Here is a 22,274-nt window from a genome sequence, read left to right on the forward strand (position 1 = left end):
GAGACGCAAGGCATTCGCCGGTCCGGCGGGCCTCTCTCTCGTTCGGTGACTCATCGTAACAGACGTGAGCGGGCGTTACACTTTTTCATGAGTGACTCCGAGCCACAACCTAATTTAAGACGTTGTCACGTCAAAAAGTTTAACGTATACTTAACAATATGTTTTTTAATTTGCTTATTAAGTTTACAAATATTACTTATGCACTTGCTGTGACATGGTATTTCCCAAGAATAGATATATAATAACTGAAATACTGGAGAAATTGGAAGTATCCCCATACCAACAAAAAATAATGAAGGCATACTTCTTAAGTAGACAGATTGACAGAGCGAGAGGTGTTATGCAGACATTGCCAGGAGTGCCACAGGGCTCGGTCCTAGGACCGTTGCTCTGGAACATCCTTTTCAATGATATATTAGATTAAGATTTAGGAGAAATGATACAGGCTATAGCTTATGCGCATGACCTGGTCGTTCTAGTAGAGCATAATGAATACAGGCTTATAATGAACTCAGCCAATGTTGCATTGGAAAGGGTGAAAACGTGGTTGAAAGACCAAGAGTTGATACTCGCTAGGCAAAAACGGAAGCTTTGATACTAAAAGGACCTAGAGGCAGAGATCAAATTTCCTTAACGCTCGAGAGAGAAAGAATAATGCCGACCAAAAAGGTTAGATACCTAGGAGTAATGGTGGACAGTAAACAGATATTTCGTGAACATGTCAAACATGCTGCAAACAAGGCCGAACAGAGAGTGTCGTACGGTTGGATCATCCTCCATATTGCCTGGAGTTCCAAGGATGGTTTCCAACCGCCGCTCTTGAGGAGGAACGAGGGTTCTTCGATTCCATCCACTAGTTACTCAGGGAGTTATATCTCCTCGAGTTACACTTGGCGAGAGGTTCACCGGGGGCTCTGTTGCCGACAAGGTGTTACCGGCAATGTAGAATAATTTATCTCTTACACTTGATATATATATATATATATATATATATATATATATATATATATATATATATATATATATATATATATATATATATATATGATATATATATATATATATATATATATATATATATATATATATATATATATATATATATATATATATATGGCAAGAAAAAGATTAATGCGAGTTAATAGCAAAATAAAGGTAAAATATATCGACATAGCTCGCAACAAAGAAAAAAAATGTATCCTTGTAATTGGTCGGCCAGAGTGACAATCTTCGCTGTGATTTGTCCACTCTGGCGACAAGAGCAACAGCATTGGCAATAATTATGCCAAATAGGTATAGGAGACCCAGGTACGGGAAAAGAAGGATTTTGGTTGTGGAGGAGTGAGTGAATTGCAAATATAAAAGTACGAACTACTTCTTTACGCAATTCCTTATGGAACACGGGTAATTTAGTTAGAGCATACCTTGAGAGGGTAGGCAAGGCAGTAGATGTTAGTTATGTTGACTGCAGAATAAGCGACACAGCACGGTGTGTTTGAATGCAGTAAGTACAATGACAAAAGATATTTTTAGTTGATCTACTTCATCCATCTTCTTCTTCTTCAGATGCAAATCCACTAATGGATGTTAGCGAACACATTTTCCATTAATTCTCTATTTCTTGCAATATGTATCAGAGATTGTATGTCGTTAATCCCTGTCCATTGCCTTATGTTTCGGAGCCAGGATCCATCATCAACCGGTTTTCTTTTTATCTCTACTGACTTTCCTTCTTAACTTAACATATATCTTCCTTATTCCCTCTATATTATCTGTCTACCAACTAAGGGATGTTTGTACTATTTTATATTTATAGTTTTAAACAATGGACTATTCTGGGCATTCTGCGTATACCACAGACATAGACATATAATACAAGATAGACTGACTGTTGCAATACGGATTGTGGTTTAAATAAATATTGAATACAATCTAAACACTTCAGTTTGGGAACAGTTTTTCTAATAATAAATCCACACAATGTAAAAGAGGATCATCATCATCAGCCGTTTTGGGTCCACTGCTAGACATAGGCCTCCCGTAAATAATTCCAATGCATTCGATCTTGAGCACCCTGAATCCAGTTGTGCTGAATGCGCTTGATGTCATCTGACCACCTTGTGGTCAGATAAAAGAGGATACAATTTAGATTTATCATCTCCTACCAGTTCAATGTCGAACTCTTCCGGAAGCAGATATGTCAGTTATTATTTCATTATCTTTAAAGAATATTTTTTTCCTTCTTCACCCTCTAGGTTGTTAAGCCAGTAAAATAGTTATTGCTCTACGGCTGCTACTTTTAGAGTGTGATAGGATGCCATTTTAATTCAATTGAATCAATCAAATGGTAGGCAAAGCAGCAGCAATTAGATACTTGCACACCCATTTGAATGACATACAGGTGTTACAATTCATCGGAGCAAGGTGTTTTAATTCATGAAACCAGGAACCACTACACCGCACTACAATGCTCTAGACCATCCCTTTCCCTCCCATAGCACTCTGATGCGCGATAGAGGCCGTCTTGTCAGGCAAGTGCTTGTCGTGTGGGAGTCCTAGATACAAGAACTACAACACGATATCCTAACCCGATCAATGCAGGCTAGCATGAGGCGTTTTTTTCCTGCTTTCTCTATTGGCGTAACTTTGAACTGAATTTGCTGTGCGTGCCTCGAGTCTCCGCGCTGGACGATACCCATTTCGGCTACTCGGTGCTCTAGAATGTGGGCCCTTCGTTTATAGATTATTTTTTACAAATAGAAAGTTATTTATACCTAAACATTAATGAATATATACTCCTCTGATTTACGATTATTTGGGCTATTAATAGTGAGACGCAGGAATTTTTGTGTTGTACTTTTCCTACAATGAAATGAATCTGTCAAAATATTCCCAAGCTGGGCGAATGACCATGGTACAATGAATACACAAACACAATATGTATTCATTGTACCATGGCGAATGACAGAGATAAGAGATATCTCTGGCGAATGGACTATGCCTTAGACAAGGAAAGATATACCTCTCTTTCCTTGTCTAATCATGTCGAATTTATCACAGCCTAAATCTGGCAACGTTCACTTTTAAAAGTTTCAAATTTGACATTTAATATAACGATATTGTTTATAAAACGCAGAAATCATTTTTTTTCAAAGTTTTCAAAAGAAAGTTTTTTTATAAATATTACATTTTTCAAAACTGTATTATGGATAATTGACCTAATTATTATACAAAATGTCTTTAGTATCATCTCCATATTTAATAAGATTGCAAGAGTTAAAATTATGGCAAGGAAATTATGACAATTTATTGCAGAAACAACAAGAAAAGTCGTCAGAATATATAGATTTGTCAGATATTGATTCCCTGGATGATGTTACGCCAATGAATGAATCAAAATCTCCAAAAGTTTCCAATGATATTATTAATTGTGTTGATTTGGACAGACAAGTAATATTGCCCACTACAAAACCCTTTAATGAATTGCTTGAAGATAAACTTGCAGATGATCAACCATATTTACCACCTGCCAAGCGAAAACAACCATTTTTAAAGAAAGGAGCAGGACTAGCAAGATACAAGATTACTCCTAAAACATATACTTCCAAAACTAAAAATAAAATAACTGTTAATACAAATCAAGAAAAAGATAATTTGATAGCACCTAATGAAATTCTAAATCAAGAAGATCAATCTATAACACCTTTAAAAGTACCAGAAGTTAGTATTAGATGCAAAGCTAAGTGGACTAAAGTTGATAATGGGGATGAGAGTTTAATAAAACACCAGGATGAGACTAAATTTAATTCAAAATATTTTATTGAAAAAGTAAACGAATTTTCTCATTCATTCTATAGCCCCAATCATTGTAGTGGTGACAGTCAAATGTAAGTAAACATTTCAAATAATTTAGGACTCAGTAACATATTTTCAATTACATGGAAACAGATAATATTTGATTATTTGTGATTTTTCAGATATAACTATTTCACCACTTTAAAAAATCTTCACTTCTTAAGAAATTGTTATTGTCAGTTAAAATAATGGTAATTACTTACTTTAGTATGGATAAGCACATTAGTCTGAAATTTGAACAATGTATTGTGGTTTACTTAATATTCATTTTAAAATCTATATATGTTTACACAAGTATAAAATTATTTTGATCCTTCCTTTCTGGTATCCCCTCACAAGTCCTTGCATACAGCAAATACATCAAGTCATGTAATTTATCTAACAATAACATTAATTTTACAGATCAACAAAATTTTTAAATATTCCATATACCTATTGTTTTTATTAAATTAAATTAGCTATTTTATCAATCATAATCCATGTGCAATTCTTTAGTAATCTTCTTATACCCCCAAAAACATTATGTTTTGAAACTTCACCACATATAACATTTTTTCTTGGTTAGAAATATTATTTGACCACAATACACCAGGTAAACTAGACTCATCTCCTGATGTAAGAACAACAAGTCAGATTGATCAATTGTAATAGATTCAAGGTATGGAACAGAATATGTATAATATTCGTAATAAACTGCAGAAGTTATAGAGGCGCAAACATAGACTCAGATCATTACCTAGTGATCTCAACATTGAGGGCCTGAATTTCAAACACCAGTAAAGAAAATAAAATGGATACAAAAAAAAATGGAATGTGCAAAAGCTGAGCAATGTGACAATTGCAGAACAGTTAAGGAATCAAAATGTAAATGAAGAAGGCCAGACAGAATAGACTCCTACTGGACCAGAATAAAGAAAGACATTGAAGCAGCAGCCAAAGAGGAAATAAGAACAGAAATTTGTGCCCGAAAAAATCATTGGCTTGACGATTAATGCAACAAAAGAAGAAAATGAAGCCTACAGAAATATGCTTACCCGACAAACTAAAACAACTTTAGAGAATTACCAGACAAAGAGAATAGAAGAAAAGAGGATACACAAAAGAAAAAAACAGAAACCACCTAAATGAAGAACTTAAATATATAGAAAACCTCAACAGAGAGAAAGAATTCAGAGCATTCTATAAGTAAGTTAACATCAATAGAAAAGAATTCAAGGCAACCACAAGACAATGCAGAAGTCAGAATGGTAACCCATTAACAACAAGGAAAGATGTATTGAATAGATGGGTGGAATACTTTAACCAGGCACTTATATAGTGGAAGAAGAACTCTGGAAGATGATAGAGATGAAGTAATGGTAACAGAGACGAGAGGGAAGAGGGACCACCAACGATTCTTGAAGTTAAAGATGCAGTTAAAAAAACTAGCCACAAACAAATCACCTGGAATAGATAATCTCCTAGTTGAACTATATAAAGAAGGTGGCCATGATACCATAATGACATTACAGCAGCTCATGAAAGAAATATGGACACAGAAATCCCTCCCCAATGATTAGAATACTTTGCACTATACACAAAAAAGGAGATATCTTTGAATGCTCTAAGCACAGATGAATTACCCTTGTAAATGCAGCATATACAATATTTTCCACAGTATTGTGTCACTGTATGGCACCATATGCAGAACAGATAGTAGGAAAATACCAGGCTGGTTTCGGAGGTGGTAAATTGACAATTCATCAGATTGCAACCCTGAAACAAATTTTGGAAAAAACACTGGAATATGATATTGATACTCATCTCATATTCATAGTCTACAAATCAGCCTACGACTCTGTGAATAGAGGAGAAATGTTCAAAGCAATGAAAGAGTAGGCATACCAAATCAGTGGATAAATTTAGCAAAACTCTTGAAAAAGTTGAATGTAGAGTACGAATTCAGAGGGAACTATGTGAACCTTTTAAAACAAATAACGGGCTGCGCTAGGGAGACCCTCTCTCCTGTATACTGTTCAATCTAGCTCTGGAAAAAGTAATATCTATGTCACAAATCACAACCACTGGTTCAATATATAATAAATCAGTGCAAATCCTGGCCTATGCTGATGATATCAATATTGTTGGAGGGACGGAAAACACTGTACAAGAAGCGTATGTGGCATTAAAAGAATCAGCTACAAAAATGGGGTTAATAATAAACATCAACAAAACGAAGTATATGAAAATAAACACGCAACAACAAATCCTACGACCATTTGTTATAGAAAATGACGTCATCGAAGCAGTGAACGAATTGGTGTACCTGGGAGAGGTCCTTAACACTGAAAGTAATGCTACCGTAGAGATAATCCACAGAATTTGCATGGCCAACAGATGATATGTTGGACTCAATCTCCTCCTCAAATCCACAATTATATCGAGAAATACAAAAATAAAACTCTACAAAATAATAATACACCCAGTCCTAACATATGGTTCAGAGACCTGGACTCTAACAAAAAATAATGAAAACATGTTTGGATGTTTTCGAAACAAAAATACTCAGGCGAATCTATGGAGCAGTGAATGACAATGGAGTGTGGAGAAGATGATACAACTTTACGAACTTTATAGAACATACCAGGAACCTGATATCATAAAACATATTAAGATAGGACATCTGAGGTGGATAGGGCATGTAATGCAGATGGAACAAAATGACCTTGCTAGAAAAACGCTTCTTGATAGACCCATTGGTCAGAGAAGAAGAGGAAGACACAGAACAAGGTTCCTTGATAATATCAATGAAGACATGACAAGAGAAATTCTTGAGGAGGCTAGGACCCACGCAGGGTTGTAAACCAAGAATGATGAATGATGAAATATTAGGCTTTCCTTAGTAATCGTATTCTTTTAACCGATGAGGAACAAAGAAGTTTTAGTTGATTTCTTCTGTTTAATATGGCATATTTTTTGGCACTATGTACAAGTTAACTCAAATCTAATGTATAATATGTATTTATTCTTAGAATCATATCCTGATGTTCAGGGAAATGTCTAGAAGTACAGCTAATTTATAACAAAAATATATTTAAATTTTACAAATTTATCATCCCAGTAGGATGATTTACAGTATGAGCTAGTAGCTCAGAAACTAGCATACTTAGACACCTCATTTTTAGGTAAAATATTAATATTTTGGCTTTTGAACATTCCTTTATAATTTGATGATTTAGCCTGTATTCATAATAGAGCTTTAAATATTCAAAATTTATTAACTATACATTTAAAATTACACATTTTACATTTTCTCTAGTAATATCCATAAATTCATTGGCAACTGTTTCATCATTGTTTTTTGTGAGCATAGTATTCTATAGTGTGCATTCTTTTGTGAGCATAGTAGCTCGACAACCCTTTCTGGGTCCTGGCTTTCTGTTCTGTTCCTTGCTTTGTTTTTCCAGTTGGTAATCTTAAGTGTTTTCAGATCTTGTTCCACTTGTTCCATGTATCTAAGTTTGGGTCTTCCCTTTGACCTTCTTCCTACTGGTGTTTGCCTCATAATATGTGGTGGTGTTTCAGTCTCCAACATTCGTTCAACATGGCCCATCCAGCACAGAGTTCTAATCTTTATGGATGATATGATCTCGGGTTCATTGTATGATGTGTATAGTTCAAAGTTATATCTTCTGCGCCATATGTCATTTTCCTTTACCCCCTTATATATGTGTCTAAGGATTTTTCGTTCAAATGTGCCTAATAGGTTTTCATCGCTTTTCGACAGTGTCCATGTCTCTGATCCATATACAAGGACCGGTTTTATCAGGGTCTTGTATATTTTGCATTTGGTTTTTCTTGTGATGTTGTTAGATCTTAGATGTTTAATTAGTCCATTATATGTTTTATTAGCGATATGTATTCTTCTCTTAACTTATTAACTGACATTGTTGTCTGCGGTAACTAGTGAACCTAGGTATGTAAAATTTTTCACGCTTTCGATGTTATAGTCTCCTATTGTCAGATTCTGTAGGTTTCTTTGGCCTGTCGATTTACTGGCCTTCATGTATTTGGTTTTTATTTCATTAATGTTTAGGCCACTGTTTTGTGCCGCTCTTTCTATCGCATTAAATGCTTCTATCATCTCTCTTTCGCTTCTAGCTATGATATCAACATCATCTGCAAATGCCAATATTTGCACACTTTTTGTTATTATTGTTCCTCTGGTGTTGACTTTTTACTCTCTAATTATTTTCTCTAATGTGATGTTAAATAGAATACAGGATAGGGCATCTCCCTGTCTTAGGCCCGTTCTCACATGAATTGTATCTGTTATTTCGTTTTGAATTCGAATTTTGCTTTGTACTTTAAGTGTTTCTTTTATGATATCAACTCTTTCAGTGCATGGATCAGAAATTCTCAATGGATGCTATCATAGGCACTCTCAAAGTCAATGAAAAGATGATGTGTGTCTATGTTAAATTCACTAGTCTTTTCCAAGATTTGCCTCAAAACGAAGATCTGATCTATTGTGGACTTCTGCCTGCGGAAACCACATTGATATCCCCCAACTTGTTCTGCATATGATCTCAATCGGTCATACACAATATTTGACAGTATTTTATATGCCACAGTCAGTAGCGTTATTGCCCGGTAATTTTTACATTGAAGCTGATCTCCCTTTTTATGTAGTGGAATGGAATGTATGGAACTCCGGTATTCCAGTCTTGTGGCAGTTGTTTATTATTCCATATGTTCACTATTAGTTCGTGTATCGCATTCAATAGGGAGTCTCCACCTTCCTTTATTAATTCTTTATTTATCTCTTCCAGTCTTAAATTTGAACCAGTTTTTATATATTGGATACTGTAAGTATGTAATATAAAATTGAATCTTGTGTAAAAAATAAACTTTTATTTTTGGTAAGATTATACCATTTTCACTAAATTATTTAAAATATGCTTATTTTGTTTTTGCACTTTTGCATTAATTTTGTTTTTAATTGTTTTCTCTTTTTAATTATTCAACAGCTTTTTGGTGCTTATTACTAGCTTGTGTCTAAGTATGTTTATTATATATTTAATTGATCAGTAAACAATTTGATCAGAACAGTAAACTATTTGAACAGTAAACTGTTGATGACTGTGAGTTAAATATTCATTGTTATATCCATGGTTGAAGCAGTATCACAATGCTTATTAAGATTATATTAAAAAATCTCAAATTTTAGGCACAATTCTTCTCAATATGATAAACATGAAAAAGAAGATTCCCCAGAAAACTTATGTAGTGATAAATCAGCTAATGAATTAAAACTATTTGAAATGTTAGAAGAAAAAGCCAATCATAGCAGCTTCTTATCAACAAACACCAGTATAGTAAGGTTACTAACCAATGCTTCAAGTAATAATACTTCTCCTAAAAAGGGACCAGTCAGTGAAGATTTGAATTTGTACCAAGAACTCAAAAGTAATGATCTGTTTAATAAAGTTTTGAACTGTTTGAAATTTTCATCACAGAATAAAAATCAATATTGTACAGGTAAATAAGTCCAACATTTTTATAAATTGCAATAATACAAACTGTTCATATAATCAGAGAAATATATCTTCTGTTTTTTATTTAAGATCTTTCAATCAGTATGAATCAAATTTATAGAATGTAAAAAAAATTAATTCTGTGAGTGAGGGCATTTTGTCTATCATCATCGTCATCATCTTTGACTCGAAAATCCTCTGTGGATCCTAGCCTGCTCTAAGATGTGTCGCCAGTCTGTATGGCCTCTTCTGATCTCTAGTATCCCTAAATCGGTTTTAACTCCATCTAACCACCTAATTTGCGGTCGGCCTGTGTTTCTTCTTCATATAGGTGTTCCTGTCGTTAGCTTTTTAGCAATCATATTGTCAGGCATTCGTATTGTGTGTCCAGCCCATCTAAGTTGCTGTGTTTTAATAAACATTACAACATCTGGTTCATTAAATAGTTGGTATAATTCAAAATTATATCTTTTGCGCCACTGCTCTGCACTGATCGTTTATAGCTCCAAATATTTTGCGGAGTATCTTACGCTCGAATATTCCCAGAAGTCTTTCATCCTTCTGCATTGAGAGTCCATGTTTCCGCGCCATATGTGAGGACCAGCCTCAGCAGTGTTTTCTATATGATAATTTTAGTTTTTCTTTTTATATTTCTAGAGTGGAATTGTTTTTGGAGTCCATAGTATGCCCTATTTGTAAGGTTTATTTGCATTTTAATTTCTTCACTTATTTTGTTGGTAGTACTCACTAGCGAGCCAAGAGGTATGTGAAGCTGTCGACACGTTCAAAGATATAATTTCCAAATACTGTTCCTGTTCCTCATTTGCTATAGAATCCTTAGTAACCAACATGTACTTGTTTTTGTCTTCGTTGATGACTAGACCGACCTGTTTCATCGATCGACAATGTCATCAATGTATGCTAAGATTTGTATCGATCTATTGTAAATAGTACCGCCGTCTCTAATTCGTGTGTCTCGGACTGCCTTTTTCAAGGCAATGTTAAATAGGAGGCAAGCCAGGGCATCCCCTTGTCTGAGTCCATCCTTTATCTTAAAGGATCGAGAATTTTCTTCCTGTATCCCTGTATGTTTCTGTAAAAGTTTTTCTGTTATATCAAACAACGCATTGATTGGTATAGTGCTGTTGTCTTGACATTGTCGTATGCGGCCTTGAAGTCGACGAATAGGTGATGGGTTTCAATGTTAAATTCTAATGTTTGCTCGAGGATCTGTCCTATTGAATGAATCTGGTCAATTGTTGATTTTTCTGGAGTAAATCCGGCCTGATGTTTTCCAACTATGCCAACTGTGTAAATTTGTAGCCTTTCGTAGAGAATACTTTGCTAGTATTTTGTAAGCAGTTAACAGAGTTATACCTCTGTACTTGTCACACTGGAGCTGATCGCCTTTTTTATGTAAATATTTACACTTGTAAAAAATTATATCATGCCTTGAAACCATTCACAGGGCATGGTCTCATTTTGCCAGACAAGAAGTAAAAGTTTATGCATTGCTTGTAGCAGGGCGTCGTCACTATTCTTGTAGAGCTCATTACAAATTTGATCAGTTCTTGGTGATTTATTATTTTTAACCTTTTTAATGACTAGGGCAACCTCTTCAGTGGTAGGTGGTCTTTCATTTGGGTTGAATAGATTTCAATCATTTCGATTTGCTACAGTGTTATCTGCTTCTTCGATAAATGGACCTTAAATGTTGCGTCGAAAAATTCAACCCATCGGTTCAAGATTAGGGCCAGATCACTTAGAATAATTCCTTTTCCATCCTTACAGCTCCCTATTCTTGGCTTAAACTCTACTCATTTTTTTACATTTCTGTAGAGCTTTCGAGTTTCGTTTTGATTTCTTAGTTATTCTATGTTTTCTTACTGCTTTTCTTCAAATTGTCTTTTTTTCTTCTATGTAATATTTTTTCTTCGCTTCTTCGAGTCATCCAGTATTCCTCCTTTGATCTTCTTGCGCATCTAGCTTGATTTGTCTTTAGGTATGCTCTATTTTTTTTATCTGTTGCTTCTTGACACCCCTTGTCAAACCATTCGTTTTGTTTAACTGGTTTGGTTTTCCCCAATATTTCCGACGCCTTCTCTGTTATTATGTTTCTACATTTCTACATCCAGAAGTGCGAATTAATAAGAAGAAGATTGTAATCCTATCCATCTACCGAACAGAAGACCCACAAGTTTTAATAAACAAATTAGACCAAATACTTTGTGATTTAGTTGACAAGGACTCACATCATTTTTCTGGCTGGTGATTTTAACTTAGATATGCTGCTTGAGGGTGCGAGGTAGCCAGACACATTAAAAATGTTTTTGAGTTCCTTTGATATTAAACCTTCCATCAAAGACTATACACGCATACAAGGTAACAAAAAATCCTGTATAGATAATATTTTTACAAATCTTGACATATTTGATTCTCTTGTATTCAATCCTGTTACATCTGATCACACTGCTCAAAAGGTAAAATTTGAATTAAATGAATTTGTGTCAAATATAATAAAAAAAAAACGAATATTTAGCAAGGAGAATAAACGTTTTTTTAAATTCATGTTAGGTAATGTAGACTGGGTATCTATTTTTGAGATATTTTTTTGAGATAAAACATTGCATGTTTTTAACTCCCGTTTCAGAGAAAGAAATAAGTCACATAATAAATAACTTAAAAAACAAGCATAGCTCTGGTTATGATGAAATATCTTCTTCTTCCTATGCCGTCCCCATTAACGGAGGTTGGCGACCACATTTTTAAAAGCTTCTCTGTCTTTTGCAACGTGGAATAATTCGTCTACAGTCATGTTTGTCCAGTCTCGAATGTTTCGCAGCCATGATTTCCTCTTTCTACCTATTCCCTTTTTGCCATCGACTCTACCCTACATGATGACCTGCAGAAGACTATATTTATTATTTCTCAGTATGTGTCCAAGGTATGCAGTCTTGCGTACTTTTATCGTTCTCAACAATTTTTTGTCTCGACCCATCCTTCTCAGCACTTCCTCATTGGTGACCCTGGCAGTCCATGGAATTCTCAACATTCTCCGGTATATCCAAAGTTCAAAGGATTCAATCTTCTTAACTATTTGCGCTTTTAGTGTCCATGTTTCTACCCCGTACAATAGTTGCGACCAGACGTAACATTCAACAAACCTCAGTCTCAGCGCAGTATTCAGATTTTTCAACCAACTTAATTAAATATGTTTCATCAGAGATTTCTCTTCCTCTTTCTTTTATAGTTAATGCTTCTTTCAGGCAAGATAAATTTCCTAAAAGTTTAAAACTGGCAATTGTGAAGCCACTACATAAAAAAGGTGATGTTACTAAGATGGAGAACTATAGACCAATAAGCCTTCTTTCATCATTCTCAAAAATATTCGAAAAAGCAATATATTTCAGACTAAAAAACTTTTTTACTACAAATAACTTATTTAGTAGTTCACAGCACGGTTTTCTCGCAGGGAGATCTGTTGAGACAGCTACCTATGATTTTATATCAAAAATTTTAGAAAAACTGGAGGCAAAGATGAAAACACTAGGTGCTTTTTTGGACCTATCTAAGGCTTTCGATAGCCTAGATCATGTTCTTTTATTACAAAAATTACATCTTTATGGAATACAGGGACCGGCATTAAAATCGATAAAATCATTTCTCACAGATAGGTCCCAAAAGGTATGCGTGGAGAAAAGGGGATGTAAGGTTTACTCTGATCATATCAATTTAAAATTAGGCATACGACAGGGGAGTCTCCTGTGGCCTTTTCTCTTTTTGGTCTACATAAACGACCTTCCAAATGCGGTGGTTAGTAGTTCCTCAAGCTTGTAAATTTCGCTGATGACTCAAATGTGCTTTTCTGGGAAAAAACTTTAGAAACACTCCTCACAGTGGCAGAGCAAATTCTAAGCAAGGCTGCACAGTGGTTCAGTGGAAATCGGTTGTTGCTTAATACTGATTTTGTCTACTTTAGAACCAGCCAGTCACGAGAACAGTTTCCAGATACAATTAATTTTCTATCACAAAACACGGAACCTGCTAGATCAGTTAAATTTCTTGGTATTCATATTGACCAGAATCTGGATTGGGGGGAACAAATACAAAATACAACAAAAAACTGAATAGAGCCTGCTACTCATTGAGAGTGTTAAAGAGCTATCTAGACCAGGGGATTTTACTATCAGTATATTATGCAAACTTTTATTTTATTATGCGATATGGGGTAATCTTCTGGGGTGCTGCAGTAGATAGCGCAACTGTCTTTATAGTCCAAAAAAAGGTAGTCCGTGTGATCTTAGGATTGAAGGCGGGAGAATCCTCTAGAGGCCGATTCAAATCACTCAATATACTCACTTTTTCAGCCATCTATATATTTGAATGTATTATGTTCCTTTTTAAAAAATTTTCTTTGTTTTGTCACCTGCTTCCCAATCATGAATATACATAAGCCTTAATTTGAATTTGCCACTTCACAGATTGTCTATAACAGAGAGAAGTCCTTTGTATGCGTGTATTAAATTTTATAATAGTCTACCATCTGACATTCAACAGGAAACACACTATAGAGCTTTTAAAATAAAGGTTTTTCAACACCTAGTTGACATTGAGTACCTGGCCTATCTTTCTCCTTGATCAGCATATTTAATTTGTAATGTTAATATATTTTAAATGTGTGATGTCAATATATATTTTTTTAATCTGTAATGAATAATGTGACGTTATTTGCTCAATTATGTTTAAAAATTTACTCTACTCTACATTTTGTCCACAATTCCTTCACATTTTTTCCCGCTTTCAGGCTCTCTATTTTCTCATCCATTTGTCTCCTATACTCTCTATAACGGTTTCAATGCGCAGATTATCAACAATAATGTTTATCCTTCCATTAATGTTTATCCTTCTTTAGGTTTGATATTCTTCCTCTGATTTTTGCCATTACAAGAAAGTGGCCATTATCTATATTTGGACCTGGGTAGCTTCTGGTATCCATGAGGTTAGAAGAATGCCTTGTATCTATTAGGATGTGATCTATCTGGTTAACGGTTTCGTTGTCAGGTGATTCTCATGTTCCTTTGTGTATCATTTTATGAGGAAAGCTATCTCCTACTATCATGATATCGGTCATATTCTTTGTCTAAGGTGTCGTAGAATTCATCTTTCTCGTAGTCTTCCTTTTCTTCCGTGGGTGCGTGTACACTAAGTAAGCTATAGTTAAAGAATTTCCTCTTAAGACATAGATAACATATTCTGTTGTTTATGGGTTTAAAGTTAAGTGACTAATTGCTTTGTTTTTTTACTGACTAGAAAACCACTGTCAAACTCGTGTCGGGTGCTATGTCCGCTATAGTATATATTGTAGTCTTTTCTCTCGATAATTCCTGAACCAGTCCATCTCATCTCTTGAATCGCTATTACATATGCTCTTTTCTCCGGTATTTCTTCTTTGTGCTTTTATAATAATAAGGTTTTTTAAGAGAAGAGGTCATTAACCTCTTGCCCTGACTTTGCTTCCCACTGGGGTTGGTTACCACAATCTTCCACAGAGTTGCTCAGGTTACCGAGGTTCACCGCGTGGAGGTGAGAGTCGGAATTGAGTAGGAGATGCTAGTGGCGCTAACAGCATATAGCGTCATATTTTGCGCATCACTACCCCATTTAAACCCCATTTTGCCTATCTTAACGTGGGTATTACACTATTGTTTTATCTAAGTAAAGCTCTTTATTGGAATAGTATATCTTATCCTTGCATTTGTTGATACATTCTTGCATCCATTGAATTTTGACAAACGGTTGCCAAAGTCATTGTCACCTCTATCAGTATTTTTAGAAAAAAGCCTCCTCCTCCTCCTAAGTGCCTTCTCTGTTGATGTCGGCGATCAATATGGCAAATGTCTCTCTATTCTGGGCTTGATGAATTAATTCATTTCCTTTTGTGTGGGTCCAATCTCTGATGTTTCGTAGCCAAGATTTTTTCTTTCGTCCTATGCCCCTTTTACCTTCAATCTTGCCTTCTAATATTACCTGGAGCTGCTCAAATTCCCTATGGCGCATTATGTGTCCTAGATATGACGTCTTTCTAATTTTGATAGTATTGACCAGATGAGGGCGTGTGTTCATTGCTCTCAGTACTTTTTCTTTCGTAGTTCTGCTGGCTACTTCTGCCAGCTTATTCTTAGCATTCGGCAGTACATCCACATTTCAAATGAATTTAATTTGTTGACGTCATACTGTTTTAATGTCCAGGTCTTACAGCCATATAGTAATAGAGACCACACACAACACTTTAGTGTTCTCAATCTTATTGAGACTGATAGCTTGGGGTTACAGAGCATTTTACGCATATTCATGAAACCAGATCTTGCTATTTCAATGCGTCTTCTGTAGAAAAAAGCAATCAAGTATAAATCATCAATTTTTTAATTGCCCTATAAACAATTAATTTGAATAAGGAACCTGTATTTGTATAAAAATAGAATATCCTAACCATAACAAAAATACTAAAACTAAATATTAAATAATTATTAAATATTGTTAAACAAATAATTAAATTAAAATACAATAAATTTTCCTGAGAATCTTATTAAAACGAAATGAATACTTCAAGCTAAAGGTCACTCATCTTCGATCCCTATCTCAGTCAAAGAGTGCTTAAATCTTACAGATTTTATATCCACCACATCATGAAATTGACTAAAGTCATTTCCAATAGGAGAGAATTTGCCATAGTTAGTGTGATAGTGTTTTATAGAAAACAAAGGCATGTCTCTAAGAATTCTAGAACTACATCGTATGGTCAAGTAGTTTATAGAGAAAAACTAGATCACATTTAGTTCTCTAGTCTTCTAGGTAACTGATATTTAGCCTTGACCTTAGTTCCGCAAAAGACATGTTATTTAAGTTTAATCTATAAGCACAAATCCGGGGAAACTTATTTTTAATTTTTTCAAGGATGTGAATATGGTTGAAATAGTATGGTGACCATACTATAGAAGCATAAGGCAGGATGCTATGGACGAAAGTAAGATATGAAATTCTATATGTGGGTACCGAAAGATCTCGAGAGTTTCGTGTGATAATACCTAGATTGTAGTATGCTTTATTTGACAAATTGTTGATGTGAGGGATAAATGACAAGGAATTGTCAAATAATATCCTCAAATATCTTATTTCGGTCACTCTTGAGGGAAAGCTTGTATTAATGTGATAATTAAACACAACATTATTTTTAGATTTGCTAAAGGATATAACAAAACACTTATCTTCATTCAACTGGCGACGGTTGTAAAGAGACCAATTATATAGGGAAGTAAGGTCTTCTTCGATCCTTAGACAGTCAGATAGATTTGAAATTTTGAAATATATCTTTTAAGGTCATCAGCAATTAACAAAAACTGACAAACCTTTATTACCTCAGATATATCATTAACAAACAAATTAAAGAGAAGAGGACAAACACGTGAACCTTGTGGGACCCCTGAACTAACCAAACTAGGAATCGAAAGTGAACCCTTTATAAAAACAAACTGAACTCTTTCATCAAGATAACTATTTAAACATAAAAACAAACTACTCAGGAATTCCAATACATCTTAATTTAAAGATGAGTTTTGGTGAATTTTAAGAGGTAGTTATTGCTCGTTTTTTGCCATACAACTAAGAATTTTATGTACATCATTGTGACAAAAATTCATTAAATTCGTAACAAAAATCTTTCTTCTTTTTTTATAAGAGACACCATTGTTATGGAAAACCATATTTTTCATCACCAGAACAATAACTGTCAATACCAGAAATTACCACTAATTAAATTTTAAATAGGCACAAAGCTACAAAAAAAAATGTTCAAAATGACCTCCCTGAAACGTGACACAAGATTCAACTCTTAGCCTCATTGGTTATCGTATTCGTGCAAATATTCCTGATGTATTTTCTGATTTACTTATGTAAGGGTGGCTTCAGTTAAATTGACTGAAACTTTGCAGAGAGGTAGCTTTGGTCATGCTGATCAAGGGTTCTTATTTCTTAAGACTCAGAAATCAATTATTATTTCTGAGTTATAGGTAATCGAAGTGTCGGTTTTTAGTCTATTTTTCAAAATCATGAATTTCTAATCGTGCCGTCCCACACATTTAACATAACGCATGTGAATCTTAATAAACACGAATATGGTATGGAACAACATTTCTTAATGTTTCCGTGTCAAAAAAAAATTCGATTCTATATTCGTGTTTGTTGATATTCAGACGCGGTAGATTGATCCTAATCTTGTATTTTTTAAAATTTATTTAGATAATCAGTCAAGAAAATCTACTTCAGAATCTGATTCCTCATGTAATGAAAAAACAACCAGTTTCTCTAACTCAAGTTTTTACAGTGAATTTGAAACGACTTTAAGAGGAAAGGATGTAGATAAAGCTGTAAATACTGATTTTAAAAGTGACGTTGGTTGCTTAAATTGCATTGAACTTGGAAATCAGATTGATAAATTGCAACAAAAATCGTCTAATTTGGTAGTAAGTACTATTACAAATTCTTCACTTCTAAAACTAGATCATTTCTTTATGCAGAGATGCACGTGTACAATTAAATATACAAATATAAAACCACATACAACGTTGAAAGTAGTGTCATGTAATATTTAACATGGGATTTTTTAATTTACAAAACAATAGTCGCTTTAACCACCTAGGTCATTAGCGACATTAGTTATTACATTATATTAAATTATATAAAAATTTATCGTTTAGATATCTAATTAATTTTTTGGTATTTAAATGTTCACGTAATACTGTTTTTAAGTCACTGGAAATATTGTTATTTTGTTTGTTCACTGTATATTTTTACACTAATATTTAACAGTAATGTTGTCTTCCTAGCATCCGCACACTGGAATGCCGTCCTTAGTCATTCGGTACTTATGAGTATTGAACTGTTTATATAAATCTAGTTTATTGAAATCATGAATGTGTTGCCTGTGTAAGTCCATTTCAAATAGGTAAAAAGAAATAAAATAAAACTTACTCACAATAAATTTAATTTTACCACCAAAACCACCGGTTTCGCTTACTACGCTTTGCTAAGCATCTTTAGGTCTAACGGTACCAGGTAAATTAAATGATGCCGGTACAAGAATTATTAATTAATGATTCGTGAAACATAGTGAAACTATAACAATTCCAGCATCTTATGGTCTTCGTTTACTCGTATGTAATACTTTTCATCATATTAACGAGCTGGTCAAGTTTATCTTCATCTCCTTCCTCTTTTACAGCCCTAACTTTACTGTACCCGTCAGCGGCCTGCGTAGCTGACTCGTATTCGAGGGCGGCGGATAAGACCGCCGACAACCAGCGTCTTGTGACGAGCTAATCGCAGTGTTCTTTGCATTTCATGATCACGAAGACCATCAATAAATATTTGAACGGCCAACTTTTCCATCATGTCTTCGGGAGCTGTTGGATAAGCATATCGTACTAATCTGGAAATATCTACCTCATGTTCTTGAAGAGCCTCATCTCTCTTTTGTCTTTGATTTTTAAGCTGCGACTGATATACATGCTCCAAATATTCGTGGCCGTATCTCATATTTCATCCGTCTCCGTTGTTCCATGACGGTTTTCCGTCGAAAGTTGGGACTTTAACATGAACAGAACCTCCACTTCCTTCAAATTTCGGCCGTGTTTTCAACTTACATTTCATCTCGTCTTATTTTGTCTCTACTGTAATTGGATTATTTCCTCTCTCTGCTGTCCCTGTTTCCTCCATCTTCCTTTTCATCTTTTTCATCTTTTCTTCGAAGGCCAACATATTGGCAGCAACTTGGTTTTTTAACGAAGATATTCAATCGTCGAGGGCATACATCTCAGAAGTGACTTTAGAGATTTCCAAAGAGATGTTAGCAGAAACTTTGCTTTCCAGAGAAGAAATCTCGTTAGAAACTTTGTTTTCTAAAGAAGAGATGTCGCCGGAAACTTTGTTTTCTAAAGAAGCGATGTCGCCGGAAAATTTCGAAATATCGTCAGAAACTTTGTTCTCTAATGATGCGATGTCACCAGAAACTTTCGAAATCGACGAGATGACAGCAGTATATTTGACTTCTAATATATAAGTTTCCGGGCTCAAACCCTCTTCCTTCAAAGCGTTCTTTAGTCGTTGGACTAAATCAGACTTTTTTCCGGTAGAAGCTAATTCTCTGTCCTCGAGATGTCTTCTTAAATTCGTAACTGTGTGCTCATAAATCGTAGTCATTTTCACTATTTAAAATATATCCCACTTCTGACATCACTGAACTGTTTTTATAAATCTAATTTATTGACTTTATTTATTATAAAAATGTTCTACACTTTACAACACTTTATGAGTTTATTTACATACGTTTATTTATTTAATCTACATAGAAACACTTAAACATTAATTTATTTACACTTATATAATTTATTTATTTAACAATGTGTTGGCCAATTCTCAGTAGCCAACACATTGTTTTGTAACTAATACATAGTTTCTCTTTTTTTTTTAACACAAGCTTTTCAGCGAAGCTTTGTATCTAGCGCAAAGAATAGATATTAGACCATGTTGGCATATGGGATTTCACGTCCATTCTTATATGTTGGAGTATGCACAATATGTTTATTGATCAAGTCTATATGATTTATTTTCATGTGAATTGATGGCCGTATCGTCGGCAAAGGCAAGTAAAACATTTAAAAACGAAGCGATACAAAGTTTATTTAAAAAATTGATTTCGCACACGTAACACATTTAAAACCGCCGGTCGCTTCAAGCGTTGTTTCTGAGAGAGCGATTCATTCTACAGAAAAAGTTCCAATATATATCTTTGTTCAACGTTATCTCGGATAGATAGATAGACAGATATAATTTATTCGTCTAGAAATTTACACAGTGTATACAACATTACACAAATTTATCTGACTAGTCAAAAAAAATATATGTTATACAAATGTATACACACATTAAAAGTTTAGTCCATTAAAAATTACATTACAAGACATACATTAAAAATTTAAAAGTTCTTCAATACTGTAAAAAGCGTGGCTAACTAGAAATGCTTTTAGATTTTGTTCAAAGCATTTAATAGTGCCAAGATGCATCTTATGTCTCACCGACATGTCACTGACCTTTTAAAACAATTGATCAAAATGTAGCTAGGAGCATGCTGTGCCACTCCCAAGCGGGAAAAAGGCTTATGTATGTTATCCTTGCTAGTACGCTAGTAGTATCCATGCAATCTGGAACACAACATCTTCTTTGTTCATTTCTTCGTTTTTCCATTGGTATTTCATATAATGTGTTCGATGCCATAATAAAAAATCGTCTAAAATTGTACCTTTTTGCACTACTTATATAAAAAATTTTAAATTATAAAAAATAAAACAAATACAAATATGGCGCCGTATTTGTCTAAACTCAACGTCTCAACTTTGAATTGACCACAGCACACTCTCTCCGTGCAGGAACGAGACTAGCAGCGCCACCAAACGAATGGGAGCGAAATCCGAACGTGATTTGACCTTGGCTATCCCTGTTACCAATCTAGGTGTAATTATATCTATGATACCATCTGTCTTAAAAAATCCACTTGCAACTATGTCTATAAAGACATAAAAAAGACTAGATGGAATCTTCAACGACTTATTTAATTATTTGCCATCAGTCAGATTTGACAAGTTAATCAAAGTGCCACGTCACTTATGCCACGTCAGTTAGTAAGTTTGATAAAACGAGATTAATTTCTAACATAGAAGGTTCTATTTGAACAACTGGTTTATGAGTTAAATAAGAGCAGAACTACAATTCACAACATTAAAAAAAGATGGAAAACGACCAGACTTTGAATAGAAGAAATTTTAATACTTCTATAACTACAGCATTAAGTAGAATTAGAACAACAGATTTAAAAAATTGTGCAGCCTTCCGAAAATACAAATTTAGCGAGGAACATAAACAAAGGAGACTCGTATTTGCTTTAAATTACGTTTTACATGATCCAGTCAATTTTGGGACCGTGTAATTTTTTCTGATGAAAAAATATTCCAGTCTCATTATGATGGCGGTATTAGGGTTTATAGACCGCCTCGAAATAGGTTTAACGAACACTATATTTCGTCAAGTGATAAGTCCGGACGGTTCTCTATAAATGTTTGGGCTTGGATGTATAGAGGAGGTTTAGGAATATGTTGGAGAATTTAAGGACGATTCAATACTAGAAGCTATTTACATATTTTAGATAAGGTGATGTTGGCATCGATTAGGGAAATTTTCCCAAAGAATAATTTAATTTTCCAGCATGACAACTGTTCAATCCACATAGCTCACCGTATACGGGATTACCTTATGGAAAATAACATTGAATCTCTTCCATGGCCCTCTAAAAGTCGAGATATTAATTCAATAGAGAACGTTTGGGAACTTATGATCAACAAAATACCAAAATTAAATGTAATTCCCCAAAACAGAGATCATTTATGGACTATCATTGAAGAAACCTGGGAAAGCTTGACCGAAGATGAAAATTTATCACTAAATTTAATTAATTCAATTTCGAATTGCAATACATACATATACCTATTTAAATTCCAGACTTGTTCACTGTAAAAGTTATTCATTTTGTATTAATTTCAAATAAAATTTTTATTTTTTCCAGTGTGTTTTATATATTCTACTATTCCACAACTCAATACAGTTTGGTGCTACATTTTACGAGAAACCAATCACACCTCTCAAATTACAAACAATTGAGAATTTTTTAGGATGTATGTGTAAATAAATGTGACTGACTGATCGAAAATGCTCGATATTATTTTAGTTTTTATTATACTAAAAACTTGCAGTCAGCCGCACAGCCCTGCTTTTAGCTGGTTTGATATATTTTTGTTG

At 34.2% G+C, this 22,274-nt stretch overlaps 1 protein-coding gene across 1 annotated transcript in view; it reads left to right on the plus strand.

Moving 5' to 3' along the window:
- The first annotated feature begins 3,102 nt into the window (after window positions 1–3,102).
- Sas-4 (spindle assembly abnormal 4) overlaps window positions 3,103–22,274 on the plus strand; it is a 93,542-nt gene continuing 74,370 nt past the window's right edge. The window contains exons 1-3 of the mRNA XM_072522998.1: window positions 3,103–3,887; window positions 9,065–9,375; window positions 17,667–17,890. Coding sequence (XP_072379099.1) covers window positions 3,235–3,887; window positions 9,065–9,375; window positions 17,667–17,890 — 1,188 coding nt within the window. The 5' untranslated portion in view covers window positions 3,103–3,234. The remainder of the gene's footprint in view (window positions 3,888–9,064; window positions 9,376–17,666; window positions 17,891–22,274) is intronic.

This window comes from Diabrotica undecimpunctata, chromosome 2 (assembly GCF_040954645.1).
Source record: "Diabrotica undecimpunctata isolate CICGRU chromosome 2, icDiaUnde3, whole genome shotgun sequence".
Classification (NCBI taxonomy): domain Eukaryota; kingdom Metazoa; phylum Arthropoda; class Insecta; order Coleoptera; family Chrysomelidae; genus Diabrotica; species Diabrotica undecimpunctata.